A 23,446-nucleotide genomic window follows, 5' to 3' on the forward strand; every position below is an offset into this window, starting at 1 on the left:
TGCAAAGCTGATCTAGACAGACTATTGCTGCTCTCTGTCTGATCGATGCATTGCTTTGCTGTGATTATGGTATCATTTTCATTTCATTGTAAACTTTGATTTTAATAGAAATATAGAATATAAACTACATCAATATGAGCTGCATTAAGGCAATTTGTGGATGAAAAAGGTCAGAAATCAGTTGATCAGAGTTTTCTTAAGCCTTTAAGATGTCACATACCTGTTTTATTTACTCAGAGTGCAATCCTGTATTTGTCTACTTAAAATCAAGGTTGATTTACGTTCAATAGGCCTTAGTGACAGGTGACTAGAAACTACAGGTTGCATTATTATTTTGACGTAAATCCCTTTCATTTCAATGGGTCTACTTTAAGGAGGTCTAACACTGGAAGCAGCCTTATACATAGCTTTTCTCAATTTCGTGCCTTCCAAATGGCACCATTTGGTGCCATTACAAGTTCCCGAATTCCTGGCCCAGTAGCCGTACTGGCTGGGGCTGAAAGGATTTGAAGTCCCAGACATCCAGAAGGAAGCGGGCGAGGGAAAGGTCGCTTAGATAACACCAGGGCTTCGCCAGCATTCACCCTCTCCGGTCGCGCACGAAGGGGCGGGGAGAGGCCGACGCGCGAGGCTCGCAGGGCATGCGCCGCGACGGCCTTTCTTAACGCGCGCGGAGGGAGGAAAACGGAAGAGCCGGCTCTGGTTGCAGCCGGGGAGGAGAAAGGAGTGGAGAGAAAAGCCGCCGCTGCGCGCGAACATGGAGAGAGAGTGCGGGAGCGGGGGTCGCACTTCCTGGATGTAGAACAAAGCGGAAGCCATCGCCGTTCTGAGCGTGACCCCCTCCCTCCTCCCTGTCTCTGCCCGCGCTGTCGCTCTTCTTTCCACTCCGAGGAGGGGCTGTTCTGGAGTGCACCACTACCCCTTCCCGAGGGGGGCGCTGTGTTCGGTTGGGGCGGCGAATTGTCCCCCCGGCCCCCTCCTCGGCTCCCGCGCTCCGTTCGCTGGTCGGCCCATGAGGTTGCGGTGGCGGCCGGCGGCGCTTCCCGGGCCTGAACTCCGTTGCTGCCGGAGTCGCTTGTGACTGCCTTAGACCGATGCTCGCTCGGCTGGGGCGGAGAGGAGCGGCTCCTGGCGGGCAAGGGCCGGAGCGGGGAGACCAGATGAGGAGGAGGAGACGGAGGGTGTTGCCGCCGCCGCCGCCGGGCCCCTCATAATCCCGGCCTTGCCAGGCAGATGCATCCCAGGTGAGCACGCTCTGTGTACGTATGTGTAAGAAGAACGTGTATGCATGCATATCGGGGCTGAATTTGCGGCACGGCTCAGCCCGGAGAGCCTGAGTGGAGCCTTGGGATAGTTGGAGTAGGGGCACACAAGAGTGCCTCTGAGCATGCCCGGTTGAATAACTGAATAGCTAGAGTGTGTGGAGTAAATAGTAATGTGAGGAATAAGCGAAGCACCGCTGTGTCTAAAGTTAAAAAGACTTTAGTTATTTGGGATGATCGTCAAAATCAGTATTTTGTAGGCTAAGGTTTGGGGAGGTGAAATGGATGTCCAGCTGCAGGAAATGTACCGTTAGACCTGTGTGATTTGGCTGTATTTATATAGACCAGCATGGTGTATTTGTTTATAAACCAAGATATGTGTAATATTTACAAACGTGGAGTGGTAATGGGCTTGAACTTCCTTGTAACGCCATGGAAAATGTGATAACTATCCTTTTCCATTGTTGACAGTGGGGTGCAAGTATCACTGATGATGAGTAAGATAAAGAACATGATTTAAATTAATACGCTGGCAGTGTAGCTGTTCTGTTCTGGTGCTTGTTCCCTGTTCTTTACTATGATGTAAACATTCAGTGGTCTGTGGAGTGCAGTGCATAGCTTATTATCAGTGCCAGCAATGCTAAAGATGCTGTAGAAAGGCTGTGCTGGGAGGCACAAAGTGTTGAAGCCCCACCCTTCTCTTCGTGTCCTATTTGTAAGCAAAGACTGTTCCACACATTTGCTTTTAGAGCTGTAGCCAACTGATTGGTAAAGTAGCTCATTCAGTTGTAACACAGTAAGTTACAATCTCGACTTCAGTGAAAATTCTCTTAGCTATTTTGGACAAAGGAAAACATTCCATATATGTTGCAAGGTGGGGGGAATTAGTCCTGTACTTGCCATGTCCCTCTGCTGCCCATGTAGGTGTGTGCCCCTTCTCTAGCTGTACATTTAATGTGCATGAGAAAATGCAATGTTACATGTGGATTGACGGACACATAGAGTGGCTTGCATGGAAGAAATCTTGGGTTGGTAACCCCCCATTAGGTTGATACACTTTTTGGGTACCTAGTCATACCTGTTGAACCCATAGATTGTGGAGACAGTAGGACCACTGACCACTAGGGCTGCAGAGGTGGGATTAGTCCACATAATCCCAGAAATCACCCTTATAGATACACATTCCTATAGCATCTTCTTTACAATTGTTGCCTGTTCCAGTAAATCCCAAAGAGGGTGCTATGCAAGACCTGCTAGTATGCCATGCTAAATACACTGATTAAATGTGCTTGTGAACAATCTCACAAGAGAATGCTTTTGTTGGGAGTCCATAGGGCACAATCCTATGGATTCCTAGCATCATCTGGGGTGCCACAGGATTTACAGCTCAGCCACCTTCGTTTCCCATCACTTTATCAAGATGACTGAAAACATACATCTAGATGAAATGTGTAGCACACAGCAGTGGTGGAACCCCCCCCCCCCCTTGTTCCACACACATACATGATGCAGGTAGACCTCTAAGTTCGAAGGTTTACCTTCAGTGGCTGAGGGTGGGAACAGTGTGCCCTAAAGCACCAGTCTAGGAAGGAGGCTTCCTGCTGCATAATTTTCTGTTATAGCTTTATTTTTTTGGTTTTGCTTCTTCCAGCATGCTTCTGGATGGGCTGGGAAAGTCTACATTTTGAATTGGGATATGATATTTTGACTTTATTTCTAGTGCAGCTGAATTAATCTGCCCTTGGAGGTTTGCCTCTGTCAGAAACACTGCACTTGATCTGCTTCCTTGGAGTCAGGGGTTATGCTCTGAATAGTGGCTTTTATAGAGTGCAGCCCCCTGAAGCCTGGCACTTTATACTTTTGCTCTGAAAATGAAGCCTTTTAGATGTATAAGTGAAGCCAGAAAAGGGGCCATAGCTATCTGGAGTTCAGGATTGGTCAGTTCTCATGTTGTAAGGATATTCAGCAAAGGACCAGGAACTGAAAATACATCTCTTTGTGACATTAGTTCTAAATGGTCAGATACAGGTAGCATGGCCACTTTGTAGTATACATAGCAGACCCATGTGTCTTAATCTCAAAGTATTTCTAGTATCTGTCAAATTCTGAAAATGTTAACACTTTGTCTGTGAGGTACCATGCGATGCTTGGGTGCATAGTTATTTCCACAGGCCATATGTCAAAGTTTTCTCTAAGAATATGTATTTTTAAGCCACGCAGTGCACCTCTCTGAATTATTTGATGTCTTGTTCCATCTCCTTCATTTGGGAGAATCTAGGTGTGTTCATGTGGGTTAAATAAAGTCTTTTTACAGTAAAGAGTTCAGGGAGGATTGAAATCTCCCTCCTTCTCCAAACTCCATTGCTTTCACCAGTTTTCCCTTGCCTGGTTCACTTCTGGTATTGGATTAAAGGAAGGGAACTTAAAGTTGCATAGCGTGGTAGTGTAAGGCAGAGGAGGGGATGATTTCTGTTCCAGTTCTCCCCCTGCCGTGCCCATGCATATTTATTAAATATACTCACATCTAGCTTGGTCCCTGGATGGCTCCCTTCATTGGTAAGATTTAGAAGAGTAAGTTCCATTTCACAGGAACCTTTTCCTAACAATTATGGCCTTTTTGGATTAGTGCTGTGGATGCTGGCATATACTTTTGGAAATCTATATTTGAAGTCATCATTTGGCAGAGTATGCCACCAGAGCCAGTTAAACTAGCTTACTTACTACCAGACTGCAGAATCCTTTGTTATTTAATATTAAAAATTGTGCTTCCTATCTAATGCCAGATATGACTGTATACCTAGAAGCATCAATCTTACTGTTTATTATTTTTGCATAAAATTTGCATCTGAGCATTCAATATCTGAGTAAAACTAATGTAGGTTAGACACAGGGGCTGTGGGAGTCTGCTGGCTGTGGAATGCTAAGAGCTAAGTTTCTCTCTGTCTAAACATGCATCCTTAAATACTTGCTTGACCTTGTTAGTAGATGATTTATGTCCATATCAGTAGTTGTGGAAAGCTGTGGCTGGTAGCTGTAATTGGTGTCTGAGCTTTTGTAGATTGGTACCTACCATTAAGTGTATGTAGGGCTAAGGGAAGAGTTGTATCTGGTCAACAGCAAGAAATATTTGAATATTGCCAGAGTTGCCTGACAGCTTTCTAAAGGAAGGTAAATGATAATTGGTTCTGCAAGTCAATAACTTCTTTGTCTTTTTTAAGACTGTTGGTTCTGATGTGCTATAGTAATCAAATTAACGAGGAGAGAGAGAAAATAAAGACATCCTTTCCGGCTATTAGAGGATCGCCCTATTTAGTTTTGCAAAAAGGTATGTTTGCAGAATTGTTACGTACATGTGCATTGAACCAATTGGTTTAATGATCCATGTGGAAATTCTACGCAAGGATCCCAGTTCATAATCAGTTTGATTTAAGGAAAAATTTGATAAAATGGCTATGCACTGTATCACGTACCTTTAAAAAAGAACAAGGTGCAGGAAGGTCCTGTTTATATGATAAGGATAAGACAACTTTTTCACATGTAGTCTGTGGCTCTTCAAAAAAGCATTTGAAAAATGGTAACTGAAATTCTGAAATGATAGGCATAGTTGCCTTTGTATTTATTGGTTTTTCCTTAATTTTGGACAGGTAGTTGCTGAAGTATGACATTATTTAATAATAAATTTGTTATTTGTTGTATGGATAGCTTTTCCTAGATTTTAAAAAGTGAAGACCCTTCTATCAAAACTGGAATGGTTACAAAATTATTGGGTGTTAACATGTTGAGACAATAGGTTATCAGAGATCATGAGTTTATAAGATTATGATACTTTACTAAAAGTATTTTTGTTTTCAGTGGGGCTTAAGTTTGTTTGTTTGAGTAAGTTTGTTTAGGTTTTATTCATTAAAGAAGTTTGAAGCAAACATGGAACATGTATAACTGTAGTCCTAACCAGTACTTTGTAAATGATAAAAAATTTAAGTGCTTGAGTATACTTCAAATAATTTGGAATAATTGAGTTCCAATTTGTATGTTATACTTGCAATCATTTAATATAAGTAAATGATGTAACTAGTCATTTTAAAATGTCATGTAATAATTGTGTCCCCCTACCTCCCAAATTCTAAAACACCAAATAAGAAGAAGAATAATTAAATCAGGAATCAGTTTTCACTGAAGGATGTGAGGCTTGATCTAATCCGTGTGGGGTATGGTTTATGAGCCCCTTCCAAATGTGACACACAGATGCAGAAGTACCTCATACTGCCTCTACTAGCGGTATGAGCCAGGTGTCTTTTATGCATGTCTTATTTTTCTGTGCAAGGTCTTTGTGAGTATTGAATGCAAATATCTTGACCAGATGATGAGCAGATAATTTGCATGCTCTAAACCATTTTCTTTCTTTAGGATGAATGAAATGAACCTGAGCCCTGTAGGGATGGAGCAGCTGACATCTTCCTCTGTGAGCAACGCTCTGACTGTTGCAGGAAGCCACTTAGGACTGGCTTCCTCACCAACACACAATGCCATACCAGCACCAGGTACTGTAGCAAGCTTGGAAGAACTGAACATTTTTGCATTTCTAAATTCCTGTATTTCTCAGTTGGAGAGAGGGTGTATCTGTGACCAACTCTGTGTTAGGAAAAAGTGGAGAGCTTATATTCCTTTGTGCAAGGGAATCCCATTCTCCTGTGTTGGGCTGTTACTGTCAAGCATGGCACCTGAATTTCCTGGCTCTTATTTTCAAGGACATGGACAACCTTTTTGATGTTATCAAAAGACAATGGCAACCTGCAACAGAAATGTGTAATTTCTAGTGTGGTATAGTGGTACGAGTTAGGTCATTTTGTTATTGGTTTGACTGGGACTCTGGAGATTCAGGTTCCAATCCACACTTACCAGGAAACTCTCTGGGTCCAGTTATAGACTCTTCCTTGCAAAGTTGTTTTCAAGATAAGGAGGAGGGGGGCAGTATAAACCACCTTGGGTTTCTTGCAAAATAACAGAAAGGCAGAATATAAATATCTATTATTCTTTAGAAAATGCTTGGTTTTGCTGTGACTCGTGAGGCAACTAAAACTTTATAAAGGAGAGGAAATGAGTATTGCAAGTAGCATTTGTTGCATTTTGATTTGAAACTTGACATTTACTGGGTTTAATTTTTTAGCTGTCTTTCTAATTTTATGTAACTGCTGTTTGACCTATTTTATTACATTTTATTCTTCTAGCTTTTCAAGTCCACCAAGAATGCATCTCTTATAGGGTGGGTTAAAAATACAGGGGTGAATCCAGATCTAGGCACATTCAGATGGAAATGGGCTTTCCCACTCCCCATCTCTCACAACAGCCTCTCCACCCTGAAAAGTTTAGAGAAGGTTGGGGAACCCTGCTGAATGGACTGAATTGTAGGGAGGAGATTAGATGGAGACACCAATAGTAAGTGGAGCCCTTCTGTCTACAAAAGGCAGGTCTTGGGTCAAACCCATAATAATTAAAATAAACTCTGCTATCATTTCAGTGTGCTGTTTTGCTTGCTTGTTTGTTTCTGGTAGGATTGCCAGTTGCAATTCCAAATTTGGGGCCCTCCTTGCCATCTGCTCTGTCTCTGATGCTTCCGATGGGGATTGGGGATAGAGGAGTGATGTGTGGTATACCAGAGAGAAATTACACCCTACCTCCACCACCTTACCCTCATCTGGAGAGCAGCTACTTCAGGCACATTCTCCCTGGTGAGTGCTGCCGCATTACAATATGCATTTTGGTGAGATTTAAGTCTTTATTCATCAACAAATTTTCATGAAGGATCACTTTGAAAAAGGGGATAGGTGAAGGCGCTCTTAAAAATGTTACGGGAATCATTTAATAATGTTGTCATTTTATTGCAAGTGTCCATGTAAGCCCCTAGTCAGGAAGATTGCCATTTTATGGGAAAACTAAAATTGGGTAATGTAGGCCTGTCCCAATATCTAAGTTCTGATTGTATTATTTATCCAGTAGTCTTGAAATGGCATGGATACATTACTGCTTCTATTCAGATAGTGAAAGAGGGATTAACAGCCTGCTTTTCATTGTCTTAGAAGAATAGTAAAAGGAAAAGTCAAGTCTCATGGTGGCTGCAGAGAGTTGGGGAAGCCTTTGCCAGCTGTCTAACAAGTGCTGCTTGGGCACTTTGGGGTGGCTGGCCATGGTGCTTGACCACTAGCCATTTGGCAAGAGTGGCAAGGAGTTTTTGCAGCTCTTGCCAAGTAGTAGTAGTAAGTAGTAAAAACCTTTATTGGCACACTGCTCTTGCCAAGTGACTTTGCATTCATTTGGCTTCACATTTGGGAAAACACAGCAATCCATGGTAGGGCACGGAAACCCTACAACAAGCTATGGCCAAGACAAACATCACCCTGGCAAAACAATCTTGGGTTCAGACAGCATGCTAAGTCACCATGGCTGCAGAAGTGCAGTGGCTTAGTATGTCATTCAAACCCAGTCGTTATGATTTGGTTTTAAAGAGGGACACTCACTGGGGTTTTAAACCACTTGATTTGTATGTGTGCCGATAGATTGCCATGATGCTTAGCAACTTGAAATTTAACTGGTTATTGCTAACTGATGCTCTTCTCATTTTCTATCCTTTCTTCCCCCCTTCTTTAGGTCTCCTGTCTTATTTAGCTGACAGACCTCCACCTCAGTACATCCATCCCAACAATATAAATGTTGATAGCAATCCAGCTTTATCTGTCTCAAACAACCCTTCAGGCCTAGATCCTTACCAGCCAAATGGTACAGTGGGTCTTGAACCTGGCATTGTCTCCTTGGATTCCCGCTCAGTGAATGCACACAGCGCCCAAAGCTTGCATTCCAGTGATAGCCATGAGGTAGCTTTGGATACAACAATTGCCATGGAAAGTGTCTCGAGGGTTACCAGTCCGATTTCTACTGACCGAATTGCTGAAGAACTTACAATGGGTGATGTAGCAGGAGATCATTCACAAATTGCAAATGGCAACCATAATCATGAGTCTTTAGCTGTGGATGCTGTCAGTAGCAGTTTAGCTACAGATACTGTAGGGCATAATGGCGTCATCCCTATTCACGGCAACAGTTTAGAGCTTCCAGTTGTTATGGAGCCTGACCATATTGCCGGTCGTGTTAGTGGGATATCTGACAGAACACTTGGAGACACGATTCATACAGTAGCCATGAGTAGCAACTCTGTGAGTGTTGCACTTTCTACCTCACACAACCTGACATCCCTGGAGTCTGTCTCTTTACATGAAGTGGGTCTCAGTTTGGAGCCTGTGACCGTGTCCGCCATAAGCCAGGAAGTAGCCATGGGACAAAACCATGTGGATGTCTCCTCGGACAATCTTGCCTTTGTGCCATCGTCACTGCAGATGGAAGACTCCAATTCAAACAAGGAGAATATGGCTACTCTGTTTACCATATGTGAGTGTGGGCTAGTATACATTTGCCTCAGCCTCTGGGTAGTCTTTATGTTGCAGCTGCTTTTAAAAGAACATAGAAATCTTGCATTTAAATTACGTTTGGTGCTAGAGGGTAGTTGATGCATGAAAGAAAATCTTACAGAAATTGAGGAGCAGTGGGGCTAAATTTCCCATTGTATGTAAAGAGAATTTAAAGATGTTTCTTCATGTGAACATCTTTTTGTCAGCCCATTTACACTTTCTCCTGCAGTGCTACAGAACGTTGAATTTTTTCAGCGCAGGGCAGATGCAGACATACTTAGGAACAAAAATGGATGTGGGATGTTCAATTATGGTTGATCCCTACATCTGTATGTCCAGGCTCAGAAGTGAAAGCAGGCCAGCTCTTTCCCTCCCATTGCCCCTGCCACACAATTTAGGTGAACTGTCTGTATATTCCTGTTTTTCGTACACCTTGCATGTATTTGCATTTAGTGCGTATTGTTAACCATTGTAAAACACACAAACACAACAGTCTTTCGTCCTTGAAAATCTGCCTTGAGAAGGGAGTTGCGGAGAGGAGGCTGACTGTTTGCCTTGACCTCCCATCACGTAGTGCTCTGTACAGTGTATGCAGCTCAGAAGTGAAAGAAATGGTTTCCACCAACCACGATCAAATTTGCATATCCAGGAAGCACGCTTCCAAGCAGACTGTTCAGTAAAACTATGTACAGCTTTATGTAGTCCTGAAGTTGCTGCTCCACCCTACCTGGTAAGAACATGCAGTAGGAGAATCTTAGTTGTTTTTCTAATACCCAAAATGAAGTGCCTTGTATCATCACATTTTATCTCTTGTGTTGCAGATGAGTCCCCAACATTGCAAACTCATAATAATACTATATTAGACTACTTGTTCACGCATATCAGTATTGGTCATGTGCTTCCTTAAAAAGAAATCCCAAAGGCCCAAACCTAATTTCTATAAAGCTTCCTCATGTGACACTTCAAGGCAGTTGAAAGCCACAGACCGCTAGGCAAGTAACTATTTGCAGACAAACCATATTTGAAATAGAAACTGGAAGCTCTTTGCATTAACTTGTTCTTTCCTTTGCTGACATGCTACAGTAACACAAAGGAACATGTCTGTGATGCTCTGTCCCTTATCCTCATCCGCAGGGTGCACACTGTGTGACAAGGCCTACCCATCTGATTGTCCAGATCATGGGCCTGTGACCTTTGTTTCAGACACCCCAATAGAGAGTCGAGCTAGGCTTTCTCTCCCAAAACAGCTTGTTGTCCGCCAATCTATCATGGGCGCTGAAGTTGGTAAGGATCTTGTTAACTGTACATTTCATCATGACATGGGTTGGGGGAAGGCAATCCCAAGCAAACACAATCTGATACAGAAAGGGTAGGAAATAAAATTAGGAAGGAAAATAGGTCTGGGCAGCTCATTATGCAGGGGAATACAATGCAGGAGTGTTTATGGTCAGAGAATTGTGGGAGGTACTTTCATCTTCTGTTAGCACTAATTATTAAGTGATTAATGGGAAGAGCAATAGTGTTGCCTAACCCATTTTTGTATGGTCTTATGTAGAAGAGTTACGATACCCTCAGCAACTAAATATCCCCATAAGAGTCTCACAGTAAGAGTCTCACAGCTCTATCAGGAGGATAACTTATCTGTTTTGGAGCAAGGTGATAATGGAAGGGTAAGAATCTTAACAGTGACTTTATTTGGCTCCCACACAAACTAAGCAAAATTCCTTAGAAGGTGTTGTTTTCTGTAGCATAATTGATGTTCATAAAGCCTTATTTACACTACACTATAGTCAGTTGTCAGCCCGTCTTGGATATTCTTTCTTCAGTATACTGACTAGCTAAATCTTGGCAGTAAATTCAAAGTTCAGCAGTTTAGTGGAGTAAGACTTAGGCATTCATAGAAAAGTTTTAATCACATTCAGTTTTTAGGAAATGTTTTTAAATAGTTGATCTGATCTAACCTCCATGATTGATTGATTGATTGATTGATTTGGAGTGTTTGTATGCCACCCCATTCGCATACGCCTCGGGGCGGCTTCCAACAAATAAATAACAATATACAAAAATATACAGAATTGGAAACATCCCGGAGTTAGATAAAAGCAATAAATAACTTAACAATCAATTAAAATATTTAAATAAAAAGGTCTTGGCCTGGCGCCGAAAAGCAAATAATGACGGTGCCAGGCGGACCTCTCTGGGGAGCGCATTCCACAGATGGGACGCCACCGCAGAGAAGGCCCACCTAATTTCCTTCACGGAGGGTTCCCAGAGAAGGGCCTCTGCCGCCAATCATAGAGGGCGGGAGGGCAAGTATGGGCGGAGGCACTCCTTCAGGTACCCAGGTCCCAAGCCGTTTAGGGCTTTATAGGTAAGCACCAGCATCTTGAATTGGGCCCAGACTTCAATGGGGAGTCAGTGAAGCTGACGAAGGACTGGGGTTATATGAGAACAACGCCCAGTCCCCGTCAGCAACCTGGCAGCTCTATTTTGCACCAATTGTATCCGGACCATCTTCAGGGGCAGCCCCACATAGAGCGCATTGCATAAGTCTAATTGGGAAGTGACCAATGCATGCATCACTGTCGCCAGGCAATCGTCCTCCAGATAGAGATGCAGCTGATGGATCAGCCAAAGCTGATGGAAAGCGCTCCTCGCCACGGCCGACACTTGAGCTTCCAAGGTCAGCTTCAGGTCGAGGAGCACCCCCCCAAGCTGCGGACCCTGTCCTTCAGAGGGAGTGCTACCCCATTCAGGACAAGGTCCAGGTCCCACACCCCAGAGTCCGAACCACCCACCAACAGGACCTCCGTCTTGTCTGGATTGAGCTTCAGTTTGTTGGCCCTCATCCAGCCCATTACCTCGGCCAGGCACCGGTTCAGTACAGCCACTGCCTCACCTGGATGGGTTGAGAAAGAGAGGTAGAGCTGGGTATCATCAGCCTAAATTTAGATATCCTGCCTAAATTGCTTGTGTCTTTGAAAGTACATCTTCAGTTTAGCTAAACTAATGGGTTTTATTTGGCCTCATCACCTCTGTTTTGCAAGGGTTCTTTGAAACTGAAATATCACTTTTAATAACAGTAATGTTCCAATGTTATTCATAACAGTACTGCAGCATTGCTCAGAAAGGGCTTGAGTGCATTTTAGGCCAATTGTTTTCAAACTTCTGCTCCAAGAGAACCCTTTTTGCAGTGCTCCATGCTGTCGTACTCTTGGGGACCCCTCTAACTCATAGTCTGTGTGTGGTACTGGCCAGAATGACTGATGTTTACCATTGCCTGCTTGAACTAGGAGTGTCCTAGGAAACACCTGACAGCTCCTACAGCTGCGCATTGGAGGGAAACCTTGGTAGTGGTGGGGAAGCTACTGTTCAGGAAAAGACGTCTGTTGCTACTTATGTTGCTGAGAAACCCTTGAAACACTGTTTTTGAAAATTCTTGCCTTAGGTCATCACTCTTTGAGGCTGGAATGCAACTAACTGCCTGGCCAGATATATTCCATAGAGATCCTGGGGGAGAACCACAAATTTATGGATAGAAACCCTAGTGGTTCTAACTGTGCATTAATTTCAGCTGGAGACTCTTGCTGTGTTCCTAGCTGCTTCTGCAGTTTCTGAAATAAGATTTTTTTTTCTATTTTTGCAGGAAGTGCCATGAAATCTTAATTGAGCACAGGAGGCCAGGACCTCAGTTGTACAGCTCACCTGAAAGTAAATTATTTGCTCTTAGAAAAAACCTAGGTCTATGCAGTGATTACAGTTGAATTTACCCCTAAGAATGTTATGTGATGCTAGTTTCTGTGGTTAGCTCATTTCGTAGCAGCTTTCCCGACCTGATCCTTAGCAGTAGGTCTCAGAGCACTTCAGTACATGCATTACATGTCATTGTTGTTGGAATTTGCTAAGTGTATTCAGTAGAATGTTATTTGTTTAAAAAAAACTGTTGGTAGGTGTGTGGGCTCAAGAGACCATTCCTGTACGCACTTGTTTTGGACCACTCATTGGGCAGCAGAGTCACTCCATGGAAGTAGCTGATTGGACAGACAAAACAGCCAATCACATTTGGAAGGTTAGTTTGTTTTGTCTTCTTTTTTTGCTCTTAATTAATCTTATGCAAAAATGATAGCTTCGGAACATACAAACTGACTTATGCTGATTGTCAGTTGGTGGTGATTCTCCATGAATTCTAGGCAGGAGTTTTTTCAGCCCTATCTGGAGAGGTCGTAGATTGAACTTGGGACCTTCAACGTGCAAAGCATGTGTGTTACCACTGAGCTGATGGTTGATTTTGGCCACACAAACAAGATGGGAACGTCACATAGATGTGGTGGGAAAAGTATTTGGATCTCCTGAATTAAATGGTAGATAGTGCCATATGCTAGTGCTGAGTAGAAAAATATGTTTTTTTTTTTTCCTTATTTACATTTTCTGAATTCTCTCGGAAGGTAGTTTATTCTGGAGACCAAAAATAGTTTTACCAAAGTGGTCTTCACTGCTGCTAACACTTGTTAAGGTGTTTTGGTGGTTACTGCTTTTCCATGGTTCCAGTGGTTCCATTCTGGAAAGTAAAGGAAGTAGAAAGCTTCCTTTAGCAGAAAGTGGGTTCATAATAGAATGTTTCCATGCTTTATTCCAACTGGTTCAGAAACTTAAGAACCTTGCTGTGTGACACTGTGCTCATATAATTTGCCGTGAGGAAGGGATGGCTGTAATTGGGAATGCACTGGTCAGACAAAACAGCATGCATCTTCTGAGGCATTCTCTCTGGAGAGCTTGTCAAACCTTTCTCTTGCCTTTCTCCTCTCAGATGTACCATAATAATGTTTTGGAGTTCTACATCATCACAACTGATGAACATGAATGTAACTGGATGATGTTTGTGCGGAAAGCCAGGTGAGAAAGGATTGTAACAACAAAACAGGGCTAACTATATTAGCAGAACAATATATATTATATTAGATATATCATTCTATATCTTATCACTTTTTCTGTAACCTGAAATGTCGCTGTCCCTTAGGGGCAGATGCCAGAAGCTATTCAGTTCCTTAAAACAGTGAGGTGAATCATGTGCTTTTTCTGATTTTTAGAGTCAGAACCATCTGAATGCAGGATACCTGGGAGGAAAATCCTCCGGTGTGTTCCTTTTATACTTTTCACATCTATGGAAGAGGGGAGGCTTGGTTTAGAGACTTCTGGCCCCTTGTCAACAGCTACTCCCACTCTTTGGATAACCCTCCCTCCCTCCCTCCCTCCCATTTTTGTATGCCACTCCATTCCCATAGGCTCTGGGCAATTTACAAGGAATTTAAAATCAACAATTAAAATTTTCCACTGAAAATCAAGCATATTAAATAAAACTGATAGGGGAACTCATCTGGGAAGTCCTGTCAGAACTGATAGATGAGGTAGCAATCTGGGATATCAGGTGCATGTCTCCTGGCAGGCCATTCCATAGTTTAGGGGCAGCCACTGAGAAAGTCCTCTGAGTAGCTGAAATTAATCTTCCAGAAAATTATGCCCAGAGGACCTTAGCAAGCAAGGTGGAATATATGGGCAAAAACTCTCCTGAAGGTATGAGCCATGAAGGGCTTTAAAGGTAATACCAGCCCCTTGCACAACATCCGGAAATGCATTGGCAGGCAGTGCACAGACTTAACATTGTGATACAGTCTTTGTGACATAAAGTCCATGATTTCCCAGTGACCAACCTGGCTGCCATATTTTGTACTAGTTTCCAAAGTATGCACAAGTGTAGAGTGCATTACAGAAAGCATGCCTGGAAGTTACCAGTGCATGCACTACTTTTTTCAGCTCACTGTCTTCCAAAAAGGGATGCAGTTGTTGAATCAGCCGAAGCTGCTAACAGACACTCTTGACCACAGCTGCTATCTGTGCTGACATCTAAGGGCCAGATCAAGTAGCAGTGCTCAAGTGTGAACACATTCTTTCAGCGGGAGTGCAACCCCATCTAGAACTGGGTGACACAGCTCTAATCCCGAATTTGAATCCTTAACAGCAAACATCTCTGTTTTGTTCGGATTTAACTGCAATTAGTCTTTCCTCATCCAACCCATTATCAGCTTCAGGCAGTCATTGAAAGAAGAGATGCTGTCTCTAGAACAAACAGCAGATTGTGGTAAGGAGAAATATGCCTGGGTGTTATCAGCATAGATCTGATTGTCATCGGTGTTACCCAGTACTTCTCCCTGCAGCTTCATGTTAAACAGCATTGGAGACAAAATGGAGGCCTGCTGGGACTCCACAGGTTAACTTCTTCTTAGAGGAGCAACAGTATCACCATCTGAACTGACTTGAGAAGCTGAAACGGAACCACTGCAGGGCAGTGCCTCCAATTCCCAAGTCCCACAGATGATCCAGAAGGGTACTATTGAAGGTTGCTAAAAGATCCAGCGGAAGCAACAGGGAAATGTTTCCTCTATCAGTTCTGAGTCGTAGATCATCCACTAGAGTGACCAGACTGGTCTGAATCCCATATCCCATTCTGAAACCAGTTTGAAATGGGTCCAGAAAGTTATCATCCAGGACTGCCTTGAGCAGGAAAAAACATTGCCTTTCAAAGGAATGGTGTATTTGAGACTGGTTGAAAATTGTTAAGGTCCGGGGGTTCAAACTTGGTTTCTTAAGGAGAGTCCCTACAATAGCCTCCTGCAGGCAGGCAAGGACCCTACCCTCTCTGAAGGAGGCACTGATGATGAGAAATAATATCTCCTTCAACACTTCCATCCCCTAGACTACCAGCCAAGATGGACACTAAAAGTGCAGCTGGTTTTTTCTTACCAGTCCAAGCAGCCTGTCAATATTATCAGGACTTATAAATTGAAATTGATTCAAGATAACGCCATTCAGAGAGTTACACACTCAGTACCTGGTCAAAGGGACAGTATTCTTACAGGACGCAGCCACACTGCCTTCTCACCCACTTTCCATTACCTGAGCCATAACACAATGGCTAACTGGGAGGGCCTGTACCCATAGAGGACCACTGTCTTCTCCCAGCCTGGTCTCTATGCAACAGGCCAGTTTGACTGCCTCATGCCTAACCAGATCATTGGTGATCACAATTTTATTATGGGCTGGCCTAACATTACAAAGGAGCAGTGAAAGGGATTTTGGGTGGTTCACACTGCTCTCCAAATTATCCTGGTTGGCAGGGCATCCAGAAGGAGAGGCAGTTATAAGGCAACAATCTCTCCTGCAAGAGCACCCGAATGGTTGCCTCCCTTCACATAATTCCCAGACCATAGCTAAAAGACAGGAACATTTATTAAAACAAGTGGTAAAAGCGCATATATTGATCCAAAATGGTACATAGTTAATAAACTTGACAGCATATCTGTGTGTTCAAAAAGTACAAAGGTACTGCACTTCCCAGCATCCATATGAAACTAAAGAACTTGCCAGCTAGAGATTTCACCTCTACTTGGGAGTTTCCTACTGAAGCAACACCCCAATGACAAATTGGTCCCACCAAGGCATGGGCTGTAAGTTAAAGGCCGTCAGCAATCACTGTCTTACATGTACCTTCAAAAGTGTTAAAGCAGGTAGACTTTCCACAAACACCACTAACTAAACACATACCAATGCTATTAGGAAACAGAAGCCTTCATTCAAGAGGAGCCTGTGGCAGCAGGAGCCACACGCTGCCTCTGTCTTCACCCTGCAGAAACAGCAGGCGGGCCATGCCTCTGGAGATGGCTGCAGCTGCTGCTTCCAAGTGCAGACGGCAGCCAACTAGCTTTTGTCTTCTAACTAGCTCAGTCAATTGAGGGGAGCATTTGAAATGTTGTTTAAAACTAGACTAATTTATGGAGCCATACTGTTTATCTTTTTATGGGAGTGATCTAAACACATTGCTATAGTTTGAGAGATGCTACATGTGTTGTTGCATTTAGATTACCCCTACTGCTCACATATTTTTGTCAAGCCACATTAATTCATCTAAACACTAGTGAATTCCCAGCCTCCCTAAAGAATCTACAATCACTTAGATTTGCAGTTCAGGAGCAGGAGGATGAAGTGGTTGATTTACAGTTTTTCTTTCTTTTAAACAATTGTTCTGGTGGAGGAGTTTTTGTCAATCTTTAGTTGAACTTATGAATTCTCTCTTTTAGCAAGGCGGGATCTGGAGTGTGTTAGGCTCCACCACCACCCAGGGCAAGGCAGGGAACGTGACAAGTCCCTTCATCCGACTTCTCCTCTCCAATTTGCCCAGGATAGAGTTTGCAAGCAACATTGCTATCTTTTTTTACTAGCTCTATTAAAATATATTTTTCCTTCAGTCTGCATTATTTACTCCATGTAACTGCCTTGCAAAAATCCTTTTCCCCTCTGCCTTTTCTGAAGTTCTTCTGGGTGACTGCCCCTGCAAGCATAGGGGACTACCAACCAAGAAAGGGTCAGATACCTGAATCATCAGAGCTATGCACCACAGAATTAAGAAGTGGCAAGTCTATACCCCCAGTGAACTAGATAAGAGCTGTAAGCTAAGCTCCCTGAAGCCCTCACAGCCCTATATGTTAGCTTGCTGGAGATGTGATGGGCAGCTGAAAAGTCCCTAAAAAAAGGGGGAGAGAATTTACTGAACCATTAATTAAGCTTGAACAAAGCACCCTTATTTCTTTGCAATTGTGGGCAAGGAAGAATAGCTCAGCTCAGCTATTCTTGCATCCTTTTGTAGCCTGGCCTAAAGTCAGTCAGCTGATCAAACTTCAGTATGGAAGTACACAATGGAGGCAGGAAAAGGACAGGCTTTAAAGAAGAAGTGAGAGTTGCCTCTCCTTTCAGCCTTCATCTTCTAAAGAACATGCTCCTTTGTGAATAAAAAGCTCTCAGCGGTTGGGCCACTAGATGGACACAAGTAGGGAGGAACCAAAGGCACTTAAAGCTGTACATTTCAAAAGGATTAACAGGCCCATCTGTTCATTCACAAAAAACCACAGGTGCTTCTGATAATAGAAAAGTAGCATCTGTTACTGTTGATTTTTAATTGACCAGTGCTAAGAATCTTAATGGTTCCAGGGATATTGCCTGGAGATGTAATGTAATATGATTACATAATATTTAATGGATTCCCCCCCCCCCCCCCGTGTTGAATAGGACCCAGGAAGAACAGAATCTGGTAGCTTATCCTCATGATGGAAAGATTTACTTCTGCACCTCACGAGATATCCCTCCAGACCATGAACTTCTTTTTTACTATAGTCGAGATTATGCCCGACAGATTGGTAAGTGGTTAGACAAACTTACTGTAAATGCTACCTCTTGATCAGGAGTAAACAATCTTTTTTGGGCCTGTGGGAACATTTGACAATTTGCTATGCTGCCCTGGGCACCACCACAGAATGGCTGCCACAGGAAGCAGGACAGGTCAGATAGGACAAGTAACTTGCTCAAAAAATTGAGTGCAAGGCAAAGGTGGGGTCTCAGTGTTAAGCCACAAAACAGTTGCTTTAAACCCACACTTTTCAGCATCAACAAAAACTTATTTCCCAAAGACAGACTTTTCCCTTAAGCCCCTTCTCTGCCTGCATCTATTCTTGTCTCTATCTGAATTACCACCCTTAGATACACATGTACATAACATTCTCATTCTCTCACACACACCCTGCATATTGTGTATCCTTCATGCAAAGATGGGGGTGTTGTGTTGTTTACCCTTGCTCTAGGCTGACTCAGTTTCTGTTTAACTTTTTCACTTACCAAATTTTTGAATTCTTTGTTCACTTTCTTCGTCTTTTGTATTTGGAATGTTAATTCCATTTTTTTTGATGAAAAGTTGCTAGACATTAGTTTGTACACCGGGTAGAGCAGCTGAGTTCACTGAAGCTTATCTAATATCAAGTTGAAGTCAATCAGTAACGTAAACTAGACAATGCTCAATTTGTACATTTTTGTGTGTACAGCAATCTACTTCATGAACATAAATCAACAGTTTTTCCTATGCCTTTTATAAGTCATGATTATTTAGATGTATTTTGTTCCATTTATGATATTCTCAGTTTCTACTTTATGCTGCACCATAAAAATCCTTAATTCACCAACTGGCTTACTTTACAAGGATCTGTATTATTGGATCCATGGGTCTCTTATAAGTTCTCTTGAATTAGAAATATCCTTGTGCATTCCTGCAGACTTAAAAGCCATACACATTGCAATGTACTGGCTAAAATGAAGGACAGTTGGTCAAGTGCAGCCAAATTGCTAGCAGTTTGCCAGTGGTTGAAGGCTATAGTGTTTTGAACTGGAATGTTTGGTTTTGTGTTAAAGGTGTTCCTGAGCATCCTGACATGCACACTTGTCACTGTGGAAAAGAATGTGCTTCTTACACAGAATTCAAGGCGCACCTGAATAGTCACATCCACTTCCCCAGTCAGGGACACAGCACCAGCCATGGACCAGGCCACAGTAAGGAAAGGAAGTGGAAATGCTCCATGTGTCCTCAAGCATTCATCTCGCCTTCCAAGCTCCATGTTCATTTCATGGGGCACATGGGTATGAAGCCACACAAATGTGATTTCTGTAGCAAAGCCTTTAGTGACCCTAGCAATCTCCGTACACACCTCAAAATTCATACAGGTAAGTTTACAAATGAGCAGAGCATGAAATTACATTTCCAGAGGAGCATATGACACCTTGCAAAAGTTTATCACAGTGAAGACTGATCATATTCCTTCATTCTTGAAGAAATTAGCTGTCTTGCCTAAATCATTTATGAACTGCATTCTTTGACACATTAAGGATGTACAGGCCAAATTCATATTGATTTTAATTTGAATGACTGTTTTTTAGTCTTTTATGGTTAAGTGTTATTTACAGTTTAATTCTGGATACCTTGGTTGAGTATTAGCAAGAACTAACAACTAGTATAGGTTTTACCAGCGTAAGAATCTGTTAAGATATTTATGACTGGCTCTGTTACTTCCCTCCAGCTAAGCTCTCAGCACTAGAAGTGAACTTCTGATGCTAGATTCTAAATAGTAGATGCTCTGCATACTTTGTCCCAGAATCTTCTTTAAGTCACCTGTGTGGAATGGAATAGAACATGCAGCTGTAGGTTCTCCTTGTTGCTAAGGCATCCTTTTGTGTAGTGCCTTAGCATGCTGGCAGCATTGTTCCCACTTGTAGCCGACCTCATTTGCTTTCTAAACAAGCTCAGTAAATGCTTTTCCAAAGGGGGACCATGGTAGAATGTCAGATTGTGACATTAATGTCACCTGCTTGTCCTGAGAAGTGGACAGAGCCAGGATGAAGGCAGTGCTGGTAGCCCTTTTCTGTTCCATCAGCTCTGATGCTTCCTCCAGTCCCAAGCTGGCATGGGACTGGAGGGAAAAGGGGTGGTTGCTGCGTTAACTAATTTGCCATGGTGAGGATAGGTCCTGTTGATGCTAGAAGATAAAGGTTGCTCTGTGCCAAAGAAATTACTGGCCCCTCAAAGTTCTATGCATCTCCAGATCCTTTTGCTACATTTTGGGTTGGCATGGGGAGAGATTAGGGGAAGAGTGAAATGAAGTAACAACCTACTAAAGGGTATTGAGTTAGGAGCACCAAAAGTGTTGCGTTCACTTGGCAAAACTAGTCTGGAAGAGCAGGGCAACCCCTTCATCTGGATAAGCAATTAAAATTATCCCTGCCTGTGCACTTTGGAGGAAGGTGCTATCCTGCTGTTAAGGAATGTCCTTGGGGAGCCTTTGAGGAACTACAGAGTTGTGAGCTGTCATCTCGTTCTCAGTGGTAAAATGTGATGAGAGCTCCGGGATCCTTATTAGCTGGCATTAGATACTTGCAGCAGTCAATATACGGGGAGTTTAGGAGTGATTGTACAGGGCAGCTGGCTGTACAGTAATGGCACACACACACACTGCTAAGGTTTTAATCTGCCTTTATAAAAGGAAGAAGGGGAGTACAAAGGTCTTGGGCAACTTGCTTATTTCTGATTCTAGGTCAAAAGAATTATCGCTGTGCTCTCTGTGAGAAGTCATTTACTCAAAAGGCCCACCTGGAGTCACACATGGTTATCCACACAGGGGAGAAAAACCTGAAGTGTGATTACTGTGACAAACTATTCATGCGACGGCAAGACCTGAAGCAGCACATACTTACCCATACACAGTGAGTAATTTTCAGGGAAAGGATCGTTTAGGAGACAGTTCAGATTGTCAAAAGAAAGTCAGTGGCCTGCAGGCATAGGGAGGTGCTTACCTGTCTCATATAAAAGGTCTGTGAAGTTATACAATGCTGGTTTGTTCCAAGCCAAAACCAAATTGTGCAAAGAACCCATAAGCAAAATAAGGGTTGAAGCATAACATATTAGAAGATGGGTGAGTAACTTGCACCTTTCCAGACCTGCTTATTTGAACTATTCCCTCCATTTCTATCAAAAGATGACACTTAAGGCAACCTAACTAAACAATTAGATTAAAACAATAAACCATATTAAAATAAAAATAAGTTACAGGAAAAAAGTATCGAAACCAAGAAGCTCACTTACAGGTCAAAGGCCTTTAATAGAGCAGTCTTTACCTTGTCAGTGGAAAGACAGCGGAAGGAGCAAACCTAACCTCTCCTGAAAGGACATTTTACAGCCTTGGAGCAGACACCAAAAGGGCCATCTCTTGCATCGCCACCACACATTTCTGTGATGGCAAGAAGGGCATCTTTAGATCTGGGCAGGATCATAAGGAGATTTTTCAGATAGCACAAAAGGTCTCTTTATACTGGCTTTTTGCACATTCTCCTATCCCCATTTTAGCTATCCATTTGATTTTTATAACAAGTGGCATTTTATTGCAAGTCCAGAAGATAAGCAGGTAAAAGAATACTTGTCCTCTTAGGCCATTTCTGAAAACAGCCATATCGGCCATTTTCCTGTTGCTTGTGTTGTTGATGGGTGATGTTTCTTGCTTGCTTCTGTAATGCTGTATAAACATATACTTCAATTTTGAGAGGCCAAGTCCTGTGCGTACAAGAAACTGAAGGCTTGTAATGCTGAACAGATGTGTAAAGCTAACATTGGAACATTCAAATCATGTTATGGTAGACAAACTTCTAGGTTTTTTTAAATGGTTAAGAAGTGCAAACTGCCTGTCACCCTAATGACTAAAATGCTGTTCCCTTTGTTTAGAGAATGTCAGATCAAGTGTCCCCAGTGTGAGAAACTGTTCCTGAGAACAAATCACCTAAAGAAACACTTAAACTCTCATGAAGGAAAGCGTGACTATGTATGTGAAAAGTGCTCCAAGGCTTACTTGACAAAATACCACCTCACTCGCCACCTTAAAATCTGTAAAGGACCCACCTTCAGCCTCTCAGCCCAGGAGGAGGAGGAGGAGGAGGAGGAGGAGGATTCTTCAGAGGAGAAAGAATTGATCAATTCTGCAAGAAGTGAAGACTTAATACCAGCGTGTATGTGACAAATGATACTCTCTTGCCACAAATAAGAAATGGCGTTCCTAAATTGTAAATTGACTCAGCTTCCTAAAATCATGTTTATCAAAGTAATATTTGTACAGTGGACCTCTGTTCAGTGACCAGAGTTCATGCCTTTAACAAAAATGGCTTGTGTATTTTTTCAGAAAGGTTCTCAGAAAGCTTAAACCACTGTACCACCTACTCACTTTCATCTGTTAGAGTTGTACTATTTGTGACTCGGTTGATGTGACATGCATGACTTTTAGAATGGAACAGGTTGTTACAATTATGAACAGTCCACTGTTTGGAATAATATCAGATATCCTATTTTACAAGTTAATAGTACCTTAGAATATGCAAATCAAATTCATTATTACAGCCGCATAATGCTCTGACTTGACTTGTATAAAATAGCATTGGGCTCCATTGTTTAAATCAGCATTCATTGTATACCAATGAATTAAGTGCTCATGTGTTCACAACTGAGTATTTTCAAATGACTAAAGTGTAACAGTACGGTGTGGGATCCATACAGAAAGGCATGCTTGTGTTTGGAATGCAGACTTGGTTTTAGCATGAGCCAGAGTTTAACTAAGCAGTGGTTGCGGCATATGGTATTATCTATACTGTAACTGGTAACCATTTCCTTTCGGGAAGGGGAATTCTGCTGCTAATGTATTTATGGGAGGAAAATATTTAAAAATCTGTTTCCTTATGGAAAAAATTAAAATACTGCTTTTTAATGTGTGCATTAATTCAACTCTCTTCCCCAAGACCTTTTTGGCTGACAAGAATTTGTTTTCTGGCCACAACAGTGACTATTAAGGGAAAACCTATAACTTTTTAGTAATCATGATGATAATGATTACTTTATAAGATAACTGGTATCTTATAAAGGTTAAGACAACATTGACGGCTCTCCTAGAATTATAGTTAAGGAGCTGTTAATAGGCTGCATTTAAAAATGGGCACCACTGATTTGTGCCCAGATTTATTTTATTAAAGAATTGCGTATGTTACAGGGCCTTCTGCAACCAAGTACTGAGCCCTGACTGGGGCCAAAATTCTCATGGAATTTAAAATTCTACATCAGCTTCTGCAAACAAATTACCCTCTGGCTTTTTCTGGAAAAATGGAAAGTCATATGCAAGTCTGTCATTGCTAACAAGGACAAAGGTCTTGCATGATTCAACATACTGTCAGTGTTTAACATTTTGTACGCCAATTTCTGACTACTGTTCTTGTTGGAAAAAAGGCTTATATAGCAAGCCTGAATTATACACTAATTTAGGCAAAAAA

At 42.4% G+C, this 23,446-nt stretch overlaps 1 protein-coding gene across 2 annotated transcripts; it reads left to right on the forward strand.

The window, feature by feature from the left end:
* Window positions 1-715: 715 nt before the first annotated feature.
* PRDM4 (PR/SET domain 4) lies at window positions 716-22,890 on the forward strand. 2 transcript variants are annotated; one of them, XM_044441121.1, is made up of 11 exons: window positions 716-1,244; window positions 5,667-5,800; window positions 6,812-6,988; window positions 7,905-8,699; window positions 9,854-10,003; window positions 12,670-12,788; window positions 13,527-13,612; window positions 17,837-17,964; window positions 19,007-19,315; window positions 20,680-20,848; window positions 21,861-22,890. In XM_044441121.1, exons 1-11 carry the CDS (start codon window positions 1,234-1,236, stop codon window positions 22,147-22,149), a joined length of 2,367 nt encoding a protein of 788 aa, XP_044297056.1. In that variant the 5' UTR covers window positions 716-1,233; the 3' UTR covers window positions 22,150-22,890. The 2 variants fall into 2 exon arrangements, with proteins under 2 accessions (XP_044297056.1, XP_044297057.1); XM_044441122.1 differs by lacking the exon at window positions 9,854-10,003.
* The last annotated feature ends 556 nt before the right edge of the window (window positions 22,891-23,446 follow it).

This window comes from Varanus komodoensis, unplaced genomic scaffold, assembly GCF_004798865.1.
Source record: "Varanus komodoensis strain SLA01 unplaced genomic scaffold, ASM479886v1 scaffold39, whole genome shotgun sequence".
Classification (NCBI taxonomy): domain Eukaryota; kingdom Metazoa; phylum Chordata; class Lepidosauria; order Squamata; family Varanidae; genus Varanus; species Varanus komodoensis.